The 15,236-nt window shown below is 34.7% G+C and overlaps 1 protein-coding gene and 1 pseudogene across 1 annotated transcript in view; one reads left to right on the top strand and one right to left on the bottom strand.

Annotated features, from left to right (window-relative positions):
• Positions 1-4,234, top strand: part of ECT2 (epithelial cell transforming 2) — a 66,533-nt gene extending 62,299 nt beyond the window's left edge. The window contains exon 25 of the mRNA XM_030822830.1: positions 2,907-4,234. Within this exon, the coding sequence (XP_030678690.1) occupies positions 2,907-2,996 (90 nt within the window). The 3' untranslated portion in view covers positions 2,997-4,234. The remainder of the gene's footprint in view (positions 1-2,906) is intronic.
• Positions 4,235-14,490: 10,256 nt separating this feature from the next.
• Positions 14,491-14,918, bottom strand: LOC100582878 (annotated as a pseudogene).
• Positions 14,919-15,236: the final 318 nt, after the last annotated feature.

Consider the following 15,236-nt stretch of genomic DNA (forward strand, 5'->3'; position numbering starts at 1 on the left):
GGCATCCTATCATACGTCATTTTTTAAATATTTATATCCAAACTTATAACCTCTTTATTGGGTAAAGGCAACTGAGAAAACCCTACTATGAATGAACTAGAGACATACTTAGTGTGTAGTTTATTTGATAGGAAATTTTATTGGGATTGAAATACGTTCTAAAATCTCTAAGAAAAGAAACACATTTCAATCTGGCCTGTCACTTTACTAATGTAAATAGCTATGATTCTGTTTATACAGATTGGTTCCAATGACATAGCAGAGACCGAGTTTTATTCCTTTTACTATTTTCATGATGAGTAGAATATAATCTCTGAAACTGAATTTCAGAGGATGATACGAGTTCTAAATTCATGTATATTGTATATATATGTATGTATATTTAAAATGTTTCCTTAATCCAAATTTCCAAGTTTCAGAATTATTATTAGATATTTAATACTACTATTACTAAGTATTTGAGTGAAATATCTGTTCTTTATAAAATTATTAACCTACTGAAGTTAAGAAAAGCAAGTGACTGTCACTTCTTAGCTGTGTGTCCTGTAGCAAGTTTCTTACTCTCTTATCTGCATTTTTGCAGATGATGTTATATACTGAGAGGCAATTTGGGTGGTGGTTAAGAGCATGGACTCTGGAACCCTAGTGTTCAAATCCTTGCTCTGCTATTTACTAGCTGTATGTGTTTTGGCAAGTTATTAACGATCTGTTTCAATTTCATTGTCTTGTAAAGTGAGTCTTAAGTAGTTATAAGGATTAAGTGAGTTATTATATGTAAAGTGCTTAGAGCAGTACCTGGCACATTGTGAGTGCTTTTGTGTTTTATAAGTGATTTCTTTTTATTTATAAAATTTTCGCAGGTAAGGCACATAAATAATACTCATTAAATATATATTTTAAAGTTGCTTAAAGTCTTTAGTTAACACATCAAAGAGTTATGGCTAAATCTATTAGTGTATTTATACAGGTTTCTAATCAATATTAATCTTAACCAATGGGAGAAAAGCTGCATTTAGTTGATAAAATGAATATATGCAAAGTAGTTTGGCCAATTAAAATTGACAAATGCAGATAAGCATTAATTTGTGAAAATTAGATTATAGCTTTCTTGAAGCCACCTGTAGCAACTATTATAAACATTTTCATCTTTCAAATGAAAGTAAATGAATTTTATAGAAAATTTTAGAAAATTAATTTGTTATTTATGGTTATGTCACTTTTAATAGACAATATACGTAAGAAGCAGCTAAAATACCTTTAAGACATTAATGTTGTCTTCTCAATTGCTTGTTTCTGTTCTAACAGATTACCCATTCTGTTTCCACAAGCAGTGTAATTGGATTTACTAAGCATGTTCATGTTCAGCGCCCAAACTCTACTGGTGGGCGCTCTCAGTACTCCTGGTTTCAATCTGTACGTCATTCTGCTTTCCTAGCTAGTTTTTCAGAGATACTAGAAGGAAATACTGATTGTTCAAATTTCAAAAAAGTTCCTTCCAAGTCATCTTTGACATTTGTGAAGAATTAGGAGATTTGCCAACCACTAATGGAAACAAGCCTCATGAAGTTTAATGTCAGCTTATTAGCTATTTAAAATTTGTATTTGTGGAAAAAAAAAAGGAACATATTTTTTCTTTAAGGAATCACTTATTTGGTGGGTGGGAACGTTGGAATTCACAATATTATGACTGCTTTGAATTAATAACAATTTAGGTTTAATAGAGTTTCTTAAGTCCAGAAAAAGTAAGTTCCATTAGAAATTTTCTTATTTAGGAAAATTATCATTTTAAAGAATAGTAATTGTCATGAGTAGTGGATTTATATTCCAAATCTGATTCTTAATGTTAGATTTATAGCATTTATAGAAAATTATGCTTTTAATAAGCCAAATCATAAAAGTTCCATGTGAGGAAAGTGTAAACTTTTATATTATACATTTATATCATCATTTTGTTGATACTTGAATGGTTATACTTCATCAACCCAGCTTTTTAAATGCTTCATTTTACAATCTTGTGGATGAGAACTTACAGCCAACTACCTTACTAGCTCTTACAGTTAGCCATTTATGTATGTTAAAATAAAACAGTAGCCTTATAATTTATTTTGATTTACAGTTATTCTTGAGTCTTTGCATGTTATTTGTTAGAGTTGTTTTATTTTAAAATTTTTAAGACTTCTCAGGGATGTAAAACTTAGCAATTTAATAATCACTGTTATCCAGAAGGATTGCTGTTTCACTCAATTTTTATATAGAACAAAATTTTAAAAATTATTTAAAAATATTTTTTAGAGATGGGGGTCTTGCTAAGTTGCCCAGTCTGGTCTCGAACTCTTGGCCTTAAGCAATCCTCCCACATCAGCCTCCTGAGTAGCTGAGATTACAGTGGAACAAAATTATATATATACATATACACTCTCACACTCACATATGTACCTCTGAGTTGTACATATATTACAAACACTCTTTGAGAGTGTGTGGCTTAATTTTAGAAAATTATTTCCCATGAAGTGATTTCATTCCTCTTAATTCTGCTTTATGAACTAAGAAGAAACTTTGTTTGCCAATTTATAATTTTTTCGTTTATAACCTGAAACACTGAATCATTAATATTTCATAAAACAAAGGTATCACTACTAGCAATAGGCCAATATCTGTTCAGTTGAGTTAATATCTAGTTAACTAGTCTAGCTATTTGGCTTTGTTTTCAGAATGCTATAATAGTTTTCTTTTTTCTCCCTTTTCCATTCCCCTAACTTTAAAGAGTTTAGAATTGTCAGATGTCTTGTACTTAATTGTTACGGTAATTTGTAAAATGTAAAAGTAATAGGCATGATACTGAACTGTATTTTACAATTTTTTTAAAGGAAAATTTAAAATATGAAATGTTTGTTTTGTCTTTACAGGGTATCCCTTCTCCCTCCCTTGTCAGCCTTCCTTCCTTCTTTGAAAGGAGAAGTCATACGTTAAGTAGATCTACAACTCATTTGATATGAAGCGTTACCAAAATCTTAAATTATAGAAATGTATAGACACCTCATACTCAAATAAGAAACTGACTTAAATGGTACTTGTAATTAGCACTTGGTGAAAGCTGGAAGGAAGATAAATAACACTAAACTATGCTATTTGATTTTTCTTCTTGAAAGAGTAAAGTTTACCTGTTACATTTTCAAGTTAATTCTTGTAAAAAATGATAGTGATTTTGATGTAATTTATCTTTTTGTTTGAATCTGTCATTCAAAGGCCAATAATTTAAGTTGCTATCAGCTGATATTAGTAGCTTTGCAACCCTGATAGAGTAAATAAATTTTATAGGCGGGTGCCAAATACTGCTGTGAATCTATTTGTATAGTATCCATGAATGAATTTATGGAAATAGATATTTGTGCAGCTCAATTTATGCAGAGATTAAATGACATCATAATACTGGATGGAAACTTGCATAGAATTCTGATTAAATAGTGGGTCTATTTCACATGTGCAGTTTGAAGTATTTAAATAACCACTCCTTTTGCAGTTTATTTTCTTCTCAAGTGTTTTCAAGATCTAGCATGTGGATTTTAAAAGATTTGCCCTTATTAACAAGAATAACATTTAAAGGAGATTCTTCCAAAATATTTTTGCAAATTGAGATAAGGACAGAAAGATTGAGAAACATTGTATATTTTGCAAAAACAAGACGTTTATAGCTGTTTCAGAGAGAGTACTGTATATTTATGGTGATTTTAGCCACTAGCAAATCTTGATTTAGTTTGATAGTGTGTGGAATTTTATTTTGAAGGATAAGACCATGGGAAAATTGTGGTAAAGACTGTTTGTACCCTTTATGAAATAATTCTGAAGTTGCCATTAGTTTTACTAATCTTCTGTGAAATGCATAGATACGCGCATGTTCAACTTTTTATTGTGGTCTTATAATTAAATGTAAAATTGAAGATTCATTTGCTATTTCAAAGTGTGATATCTTTCACAATAGCCTTTTTATAGTCAGTAATTCAGAATAATCAAGTTCATATGAATAAATGCATTTTTATTTCCTATTTCTTTAGGGAGTACTACAAATGTTTGTCACTTAATTTTCAAGTTTCTATTTTAATAGTTAACTGACTATAGATTGTTTTCTATGCCACGTATGTGCCACTTCTGAGAGTAGTAAATGACTCTTTGCTATATTTTAAAGGCAATTGTATTAGTAAGAACTTTGTAAATAAATACCTAAAACCCAAGTGTATTTTATGTCTCATGTATTAATTTCTTCAGGGAAATTTTCGTAGGCAAATATGAATGCTTGCATCAACGTATGCTCTTTTGTGTACTTGCTTGCTTACTTGTTTATTCCTTCCTCCATTAATTTTTTTGATCATTTTATTTTATGAGGCTATCTGTAAGTTAGGAATTTTTAATCTGGAATCTACTTTGTGAAATCTAGATAGTGAAATCCTATGATGTTTTATGCAAAAATTTTGTGTTTATGTGCATATATGCATTTTTCTGGCAGAAAATACACAATTGTTATTTTTTTGGAGGTGGAACTGTTATTTTCCCCCAAAAGAGTGGGGTTTCCAGAGACAAGAAATGACATGAGATAAGGAATAAAGCTAGAAATGTATTGACTATACACTGGCAAAATATAGCAGGTAGTTAATTTTAATTTGGAAGGGAATGTTTCTGGTTTTTTACTGTTATCTATCTGCCTTAGGTTTTTAGACTATCCTTGTTATCAGATGAAGACAGTTTGCATGTATCATGTGTAAAATTAGGATTCTGTATCATGCATGGATATTAAATATAATTAACTTCTCTATTGAGAAAATCATAATTTAGGTTTTTATTAAGAGCATTTTTAGTTTCTTTAAGGCATTGAGGTCATGCAATAGTGGTTTTTTCCAAGAATCCAAGGTTAGTTCAATATTGGAAAATTTACCAATATGACTTACACTGACAAGTTAAAGAAGAAGGACGTGATTTATCAATAGCTTCCAAAAGGTTGTTTACAGAATCTTAGCCACTGTTCTTAATAAAATTCTAAGGACTTTTGGTACCATGTCTGAGTAAGCTACTACATTTAGAGTGCATGTTCTTCTAACAGAAACATCAAGCATTTCTTTATGAAATATAACCAAGAAATAATTTTCATGTATAACTGAGGTTAAAAGAATAATCTAGAAATCCTCAGATATGAGAAATTAAGAACCAAAGCCATAATGCTAAGTGTAGACTGATACCAAAGACTAGTTGAAGGGATTTGAGACTAATATATAAGCCTTAAAATGCTGGAACGTTGATCCCTGACTCAGCCTAGCTGAAGGTAAGATCTTAGTTAAAAGCAAAAGAGGAAATAAAAAGGCATGAGGAGAGTAAAGAGATTAAGTAAATAGAATGTGTACTTCAGGAACTGGAAATAATAGTTATCAATCAAAAAGATAATATATTTATAAGAAAGAACTCATACTGAATAATAGACATGACTTTTTAAAATAAACAAGCTTGATTGGAAAAAGAATCAAGTTGGACTTCTAGAAGTAAAAATAGAGACCTCGCTGAAGAGAAAAGTAGTGAACTAATAGATAAATTTCAGAAAATTACCCTCACAAACCATTGAAAAGTACTAAGAAGTGTTTAGGAGATGTAAAAAATGGAACATGAATATCCAACAACCTATAATAGGATATCTGGAGAGAAAAAATAATAGAAGGGGGTAGAAAGCAATATTTGAAGAGTTGAGAGTTTTCTAAAAATAGAAAAACATGGAACTTAAAATCAAGCGTGCGCATTAAGTATTGAGCAAAGTCAATTAAAAAATTCTCACTGAGAACGTTATAGTCAGTATAGGAGAAAAATAAATGGAGAGTGCTAACATGTTTATGAATAGAAAGATGTGAAAAGGATGTGAGTTTTCATCAATTTAACCAATACACTTAAATTCAACTGAAAGCTTAGTGGATTTTTTTATGGAACTTAATACAAACTAAGTCAATATAAACAAAGTTAAAAACAAGTCACAGAAAAATGTAACTCAAAACAAAGGATTTACATTTAGAGTGTAAGGAAAACTCCAGTCTCTAAAAACAACCTAATAGAAAAATTGCCAGAAGATAGATGGTTCGCAGAAAATGAGAAGTTACCATTAAACACGTAAGACTATCAGCCTTAAAAGAGAAAGTTCATTAAAATTACACTAACATACCATTTTTAATCATTAGAAATCCAAATATTTGACAATGTTTCTGCTGGTGGGGCTGTGGGTAAATGTACTCTTACATATGTCTGTTGTGAATATAAAAATGACTGCAACCTCCATGGAGGGAAATTTAGTACAGGCACACCTCAGATATACTGCAAATTTGGTTACAGACCACCACAGTAAAGCAGCTATCTCAATAAAGTGAGTCACATGAATTTTTGGTTTCCCATTGCATATGAAATTATGTTTACACTATACGTAGACTATTAAGTGCAATAGCATTATGTCTAAAAAACAATGTTCATGCCTTAATTTAAAAATACATTGCTTACAAAAAAAATTAAAGATCATCAGAGGCTTCAGTGAGTCGTAATCTTTTCTGGTGGAGGATCTTTAAAATATTTTTTATTTCTAATTATGGATACATAATATTTGTATTATGTATATTTGTATATTGATGGGTCCATGTGATATATAAATTTTCTTTTTAAACCTTCTAAGTTTTTCTTTTCTTTTTTTTTTTTTGAGACAATCTCACTCTGTCTCCACAGCTTCATCTTCACCACTTACATTCTTTATGTTCCTTCTGCTGCTTTTCTTGAACCTCCTGAACAAGTTACCTTTGCCTTAAGGTTCTTCTCAAAGAACTATCTAGCAGCAAAGGCTTATCCTTGTTCAAAAACAATTGCAGGCTTAACTAAAGGCTTAGTTGAAGCATCTTTAGATATTGTAGTAAGCTCACCTTTAAATCTGATGGTACCACGTGTATTAGTCTTTTCTTGCACTGCTATAAATACCTGAGACTGGATAATTTATAAAGAGAAGAGATTTAATTGGCTCCTAGTTCTGCATGGCTGCACAGGAAGCATGGTGGGATCTGCTTAGCTTCTGGGGAGGCCTCAGGAAACTTACAATCATGGCAGAAGGTGAAGGGGAAGCCAGCACTTCAGATGGCCAGAAGCAGGAGGGAGGGAGAGAGACGGGGAAGGTACTACACACTTGTAAACAATCAGATCTCATGATAACTCTTACGAGAACAGCACCAGGGGGATGGTACTAAACCATTCATGAGAAACTGTCACCAGGATCCAATTACCTCCCACCAAGCCCTACCTCCAGCATTGGGGTTTACATTTCAACATGAGATTTGGGCGGGGACACAGATCCAAACCATATCAATATGCAATAGACTTTTCCCCTTCTTACAGAAAAATTGGTGTATAATAATTACTGTTCTACAATCTTGCTTTTATCACTTCAAAATATATTCCGGAAATCACTCTATATCTGTATATAAGTTCTTCATTTCTTTTTACAATTGCAGAGTACTCCACTGTGTGAGTGGACTCTATTTTATTCACCCAATCCCCTATTGATGAACATTAGTTGCTGGTGTTCTACTACCACAATGATGCTGCAAGTTTTATGAATAGGTCATTTTGTATTTCTGTTAGCATATTTTGCAAAAAAAAAAAAAAAAACTACATGTGGGATTACTAGGTCAAAAGATCAGTATATAATTTTGGTAGATATGGGCATATTTTGTTTTATTGCACTTAGCAGCTGATACTGCGCTTTTGACAAACTGGAGATTTGTAGCAATGCTGCATTGAGCAAGTCTATTAGCACAGTGTTTCCAACAGCATGTGTTCACCTCATGTGTCTGTGTCACATTTTTGTAATTCTTGCAATATTTTATGCTTTTTCATTATACCTGTTTTGGCGATCTGTGATCAGTCATCTTTGATGTTACTGTAATTATTCTGGGGCACCACAAACTGCAACCATCTAAGACTGAAAACTTGATCGGTAATTGTTGTGTGTGTTCTGACTGCTCCGCTGAACAGCTGTTCCCCAATCTCTCCCTCTGCTTGGATCTCCCTAATTCCTGAGACACAATATTGAAATTAGGCTAATTAATAATTAATCCTACAATGGCCTCTAAAAAATCAAAAGCTAGGAATTACTAAACTTAGGGAGGCATGTTGAAAACAGATAGATTGAAAGCAAGGCCCCTTGTGCTATAGTTAGCCGAGTTACTGAAGGAAATTACAAGTGCTATTCCATTGAACATGTGAATAATAAGAAAGTGAAACAGACATTGCTGATACGAAGAAAGTTTGAATGGTCTAGAGAGAAGATCAAACTAGCCACAGTCCCTTAAGCCAAAGCCTAATCCAGAGTAAGTCCTTAACTCTTTCAATTCTATGAAGGATGAGAGAGATAAGGAAGCTGCAGAAGCCTGAAGCTAGCAGAGGTTGGTTCATGAGGAAAGAAATGGTCTCCAAAACATAAAAGTGCAATGTGAAGCAGCAAATGCTGATAGGGAAGCTGCAGCAAGTTATCTAGAAGAGCTGGCTAAGATAACTGAAGAAGGTGGCTATGCTTAATAACAGATTTTCAATGTAGACGAAGCAGCCTTCTGTCGAAAGAAAACGCCATCTAAGATTTTCTTTTTTTTTTCTTTTCTTTTTTTCTTTGATATGGAGTTTCGCTTGTTGCCCAAGCTGGAGTGCAATGGTGTGATCTCGGCTCACGGCAACCTCTGCCTCCTGGGTTCAAGCAATTCCCCTGCCTCAGCCTCCCAAGTAGCTGGGATTACAGGCACGTGCCACCACGCCCTGCTAATTTTTTGTATTTTTAGTAGAGATGGGGTTTCACCATGTTAGTCAGGCTGGTCTCGAACTCCTGACCTCAGGTTATCCACCCACCTTGGCCTCCCAAAGTGCTGGGATTACAGGTTTGAGCCTCCTCGCCCAGTCAGTCTAAGACTTTCATAGCTAGATAGAAGTCAATGCCTATCTTCAGTGCTTCAAAGACAGGCTGACTCTTTTGTTAGGGGCTAATATAGCTGGTAACTTGAAGCTATGTTCATTGACCATTCTGAAAATCCTAGGGCCATTAAGATTATGCTAAATAGACTTTGCTTGTGCTCTATAAATGGAATAACAGCCTGAATGAGAGCACATCTTTTTATAGCATGGTTGATTATTTTGAGCCCACTCATGAGACTCTTGAGTGGTTTCTTGAGATGGAATCTACTCCTGGTGAAGATGCTGTGAACATTGTTGAAATGACAAAGGATTTAGAATATTACAGAAACTTAGTTGATAATGCAGAGGTAGGATTTGAGAGGACTGACCCCAACTTTAAAGAAGTTCTGCTAGGGGTAAAATGCTATCAACAGCACTGCATGCTACAGAGAAATCTTTCATAAGAGGAAGTCAATTACTGTGGCCAACTTCATTGTTGCCTTATTTTAAGAAATTGCCACTACCTCCCAACCTTCAGCAACCACCAGCCTGATCAGTCAGCAGCCATCAACATTGAGGCAAGACCCTCCACCAAAAATAGACAAATAGGATCATATCAAGCTAAAAGGCATCTTTACAGCATAGGAAACAATCAACAAAGTGAAGAGACAGTCACAGAATGGAAAAATATTTGCAAACTACCCATCTGCCAAGGAATTAATAACCAGAATATATAATGAGCTTAAGTAATTCAATAGGAAAAAAAATCCAATTTTAAACTAGGTGAAAGATTTGAATAGATATGTTTCAGAAGAAGACATACAAATGGCCAACACGTATATGAATAAAAACATCACTAATCAAAGAAATGTAAATCGAAATTACAATGAAACATCATCTCACCCCAGTAAAAATAGCTTTTATAAAAAGAACAAGCACTAAGGGATGCTTTTTCGAGAACATTAAGTGTGACCCTTGTACATTGTTGATGGGAATGTGCATACAACCACTGGAGAACAGTATAAAGTTTCCTCAAAAAAGCTAAAAATGGAACTATCATATGATCCAGCAATCCCACTGCTGTGTATATATTTAAAAGAAAGGAAATTAGTATATCAAAGAGATGTCTGCACTCCCATGTTTACTGTAGCACTATTCACAATAGCCAAGATATGGAATCAACCTAAGTGTCCATCAACAGATGAATGGATAAAGAAAACGTGGTATATATACACAATGGAGTACTATTCAGCTGTAAAAAAGACTAAAACTCTGTCATTTGCAACCACATGGATGGAACTGGAGGACATGTTAAGTCAAATAAGCTAGGCACAAAAAGGCTAATATTGCATGTTCTCACTCATATGTGGGAGCTAAAAATTAAAAGTTGAACTCATGGAGATAGAGTGACGGTTACCAGAGGCTGGGAAGGGTAGTGGGAAAGGAGGTATAAAGAGGGGTTGGTCAATGGGTACAAAGATACAGTTAGATAGAAGGAAAAAGATCTATTGTTCAGCAGCACAATAGGGTGACTATAGGTAACAATAAATGTTAAAATGTAAAAAGTTTCAGGAGGTTTGAGTTTGAATAAACTATTTTGGCTTACTTTGAAAGAGGCCATTTTGGGATTGGTGTTTTGTTTTGAGGCCCAGACATCAATCAAAGCTGACCATTGAATGCCTGGTATTTTGTCTTTCCACTCTTTTAAGAGTTCCTTTTAAGCATATTATTGTTGACATTTTAAAAGTCCCATCATGGCTTTTTTGATTCTGTTATTCTTGGTGAACTTAGTAATTTATAAACGTACACATAAAAATTACAGAAATATAATGAGTATACATAGTAAGAGTTTTGCCAGGAAGGTGTAGACAGTTACATGATCACCATAAAGGGACCACTTCAGTTGGTCAAATATTGTGCTTATAAATGTGTTGGGTTCCTCCCTAAGCAGAGGCTAAGAAGAGATCATATTATTGACCTCAGAATATGTACTGTGCGAAGTGACTTTCCATAATTTGATAAGGCAGAGAACATCCTTAGACAAGTTTTCGTTAGGTACCTAAGGATGCACCATGAATCATCGTTATGTTTTCATGAAGGATAGCACAAGTTTGCAGTTAAGTGATTTTATCAGTCCGTTTCTTGCTGATAGAATTTTCGAAGTCTAACACTGTTTTTTTTTTTTTTTTTTGTCTTCTCTTTTCGTTTGGTCTAAGCTGCGAGTGTTTCTGCTAGTATAACATTCTCGGAATCCTTGTAAACTCCTATATATGGCATGCAATTTACTCCATTAGTCAAGAGACCTTTCACATATCTTTTCTGGATAATCCGATCTCTACTCCTGGCTTCTGATGACAAAGCTGAGTCACGTGCCTAATCTCTTCACAAAGATTTCAGGAGGCTTGGATAGGGACCTCTGACTGAATCCTGATTGTTTTAGCCTCCCCCACTGCCCCCTGTATAACTGTAGGATACAATGTGGCTAAGTTTCCTGCCACTGTATAAAAATTTTAGTTTCCAATTTCTCATTTCTCCCCAGCACACATTTAACGTATTCCTGCCTGCAGTCTGTTTTTGATGATGTAGGTATTCTGACATCATGTGGGCCCTCTCTACAGGATCCTCACTTCCTTCTGAGTGCTCAGTAGCAGAGTTGTTAATATTCGTATTTCTAGTAACAGTTTATTCAAGGCAATCTAGGCTTTTCCCCCAGGATATTTTGGTTTTTGCTTATATTTTTTAATTGACAAATAAAAATTGTATATATTTATGGTTTACAAAATGCTGTTTTGAAATATGTATACATCATGGAATGGCTAAATGAAGGTAGTTAACATGCATTACCTCATATACTTGCAATACTGGCATACATACTGGCTTTTCCATTTTGCTTTTCGTAATTCTTTTAGCCTCTTCCCACTGACCAATTCAAAAGTCACTCCCACATTTTGAAGTATTTGTTACAGCAACACTCCACATTTGATACCAAAACCTGTATTAGTTTCTTACTGCTGTTGTAACAAATTACCGAGTGTAGTGGCTTAAACACAAATTTATTCTCTTGTAGTTTGGAGATAAGAAGTCCAAAATCATGAGTCTGACTGGCCAAAGTCAAGCTATCAAGAGGGCTTGTTCCTTCTGGGGGTTCTAGGGGAGAATTTGTTCCTTGCCTGTTCCAACTTTTGGAGGCTGCTGGTATTCCTTGGCTTGTGACTGTATCATTCCAATCTCTACTTCTGTCATACATCACCTCCTTTGTAGACAAATCTCTTACTGCCTCCCTCTTACTATAAGGACACTGGTGATTACATCAGGCCCACCTGGATAATCCAGGATAATTTCCCCATCGCAAGATCCATAACAATCACATCTACAAAGTTCCTTCACCATCTAACATATTCATAAGTGCCTAGGCTTGGATGTCAACATATTTGGAGAATCATTACTCAGGGTATCACAGGCTTCCTGGCATTTGGTTAGAGTGGTGGAGGCATGTGTCATCATCGGTAGTCCAGTGCAGGGTTGTTCACATGGTAGCAGTTCTAGGGTTCCAAAAAGCAAATACTTTTAAAATCTCTGCTTATGTTATTTTTCCTGTAGTCTCTCATTGGCCAAAACGAATCGCGTAGCTGAAACTAAAGTCAATGTGGGAAGGTACTACCGTCCAGAGGTGTGGATGCTGGAAGATGCGCGCAAATGAGGACTCATTACTGCAACAGAGTAGTACAATACAAACACATTTCTAGAAAAACACAACTTAATGAAATAGAAATAAAAAACTTAAATATTCATGTAAACACCAAAGAAATATAATCCACATTTAAAATCATTCCTAAGGCCAGCTGTAGTGGCTCACACCTGTAATCCCAGAACTTTGGGAGGCCAAGGTGGGTGGATCACTTGAGGTCAGGAGTTCAAGACCAGCCTGGCTGGCCAACATGGTAAAACCCCATCTCCACTAAAAATACAAAAATTAGCTGGGCATGGTGGTAGCACCTGTAATCCAGCTACTTGAGAGCCTGAGGCATGAGAATCACTTGAACCTGGAAGCCGAGGTTGCAGTGAGCCAAGATTGTGCCACTGTGCTCCAGCCTGTGTGACAGAGCAAGACTCTGTCTGGAAAAAAACAAAGAATCATTTCTAAAAAGAAACCATCAGGCCTAAATGGCTTCACTGGTGAATTCTATCAAATATTTAATAAACAATTAATCTTACAAATTCTTACAGAGACTAGTGAAAGGGAACACTTCCCAACTCATTTTTTGCATTCTGGATAACTTCACACATTTTTAAGAAAGGCTAATATTATTTGTGAAAATACATGCAAAATTTCAAAATAAAATATTAACAAAATCTTATATACACTAAGAATTATATATCATGACCAAGTTGGACTTATGCCAGGAATGCAAGGGAATGCAAGGTTATTTAACTTTAGATAATTCATCAGTATATTTTCATACTTAATAAAGGAAAAAATTACATTATCTCAATAGTTTTAGACAAAACATACTATAAATTCAACATCCATTATAATAAAACCTCTTTGCAAACTAGGAATAGAAAGGGACATCCTTAATCTAATAAAGGTTATCTACAAAAATACTATAACACACATCATATCTAATGATGAAACATTGGCAACATCTCTTTTGAGATCAAAAGGAGAAAAGAGTACTTGTTCTACCACCTGCAATCAACATTTTACTGCAGTCTCAAGCAGTGCTGTATTGCAAGAAAAAGATACGGTATGAGAATTAGAAAGGAAAAAACCAATATTCTTATTATTCAAAGATTATATGATTGCTTAGATAGAAAATTAAAAATAATCTGGAAAAAGCTTAGGTTAAATTCTGAAACAAAATCAATATACAAATAGATACCAGCCACAAAGAAGTAAAAATACCTTTTCCTAAAAGATACTTGTTACAATATTATTAAAACCATTGAAATACTTAAGAATAAGTCTAATAAAAGATATACAAAATCTCTACAGAGAAGACTGTGGAACTTTATTTACAATAATTAAAGAAGACCTTAATTGATATGATTGTCAGGATTGGATGCCTCAGTGTTGAAAAATACCAGTTTTCCCCAAACCGAACAAATTCAAATAAGGCAAATAAAAATACCAACGGGCTGTGTGTGTGTGTGTGTGTGTGTATAAAACATGATTAATTGTTTCTAAAATTTATACGGAAATACAAAGGGTCAAGAATAGTGAATACGGTTACAGAAGTGAGAGGATCTGTTTTATCAGATACAAGGTTTATTATAGAGCTGTAGTAATCAAAACTGCAGTGCTGGAAGTCTTGGTGTATTGAACACAAATGAATTAGTAGATCATACTTGAAACCCCGAAACCGACAGCATTATCGTTGTAAAATAGTGCGTGAAAAACAGCCTATTCAATAAATGGTGCTGAGAAAAACTGGTATCTTTTTTTTTTTTTTTTATAAGAAATGTTGTGTTTAGTGGTAAAGCTTAGCACACCCCAGCACCAGGAATGGCATGGAGTCGCAGCAGCAGGGACGGACAGGTGGCCGAGCCTCACGTGGTGAAGAGGATGAGGAAGGCAACCATCAAACAGAAGAACCCCCCATGGCCTCAGACAGGGCAAAGCCCAGAATGGCATAGGAGAAGAGCTACTGCCTGAGAGACGAGTGCCTGAGAGACGGGTTCCTGGCATAGCCAATGATCAAGCTGCCAAACACAATTCCATTACCAGCCCCTGAACCAGCCACATCAACTGTGGCTGCCTCAGCACCAATAAACTTGGTTGCTGTGTCAATGTCCCAGGAGAAAACACTGGTCTGGAACTCCTGTCTGGCCACCTGGAGTGGGGAGCTGCTGTGGGAAGGCCGTTTAGATGAATTCTCTGGGTTATTCAAGAAGGAGGTAGACACAGGCCTGGTTAGACCCCTGGTGCGACAGTGGATCTGAGCTGGAGAAATGAACAGTGCCCCAGTGGTCTGCATTTTTTCAGTCTCACAGCTTCAGCCCTTGGTCTTGGCGCCCAGCCAAAAATTGGTATCTTTATTTTAAAAAAGAAATAAAATCTCTTCTTCACATTTTATGCAGATTTGAATTAAAAGAGAATTATAGATTTAAATATGAAAGGTAAAACTATGAAGATTTTACTAGATAATATAGGAGAGTATCTTAATCTGTCTGGGGTTAGAAAAGATTACTTACACATTTTTCCAAAAGTTAATTATAGAAGGAATGATTGATGTCTACATTAAAATTAAGAACTTCCAGTCATGAAAAGACATCATTAAAAGACAAAGTCACAG

The sequence above is a fragment of the Nomascus leucogenys genome, chromosome 11, assembly GCF_006542625.1.
Source record: "Nomascus leucogenys isolate Asia chromosome 11, Asia_NLE_v1, whole genome shotgun sequence".
Taxonomy (NCBI): domain Eukaryota; kingdom Metazoa; phylum Chordata; class Mammalia; order Primates; family Hylobatidae; genus Nomascus; species Nomascus leucogenys.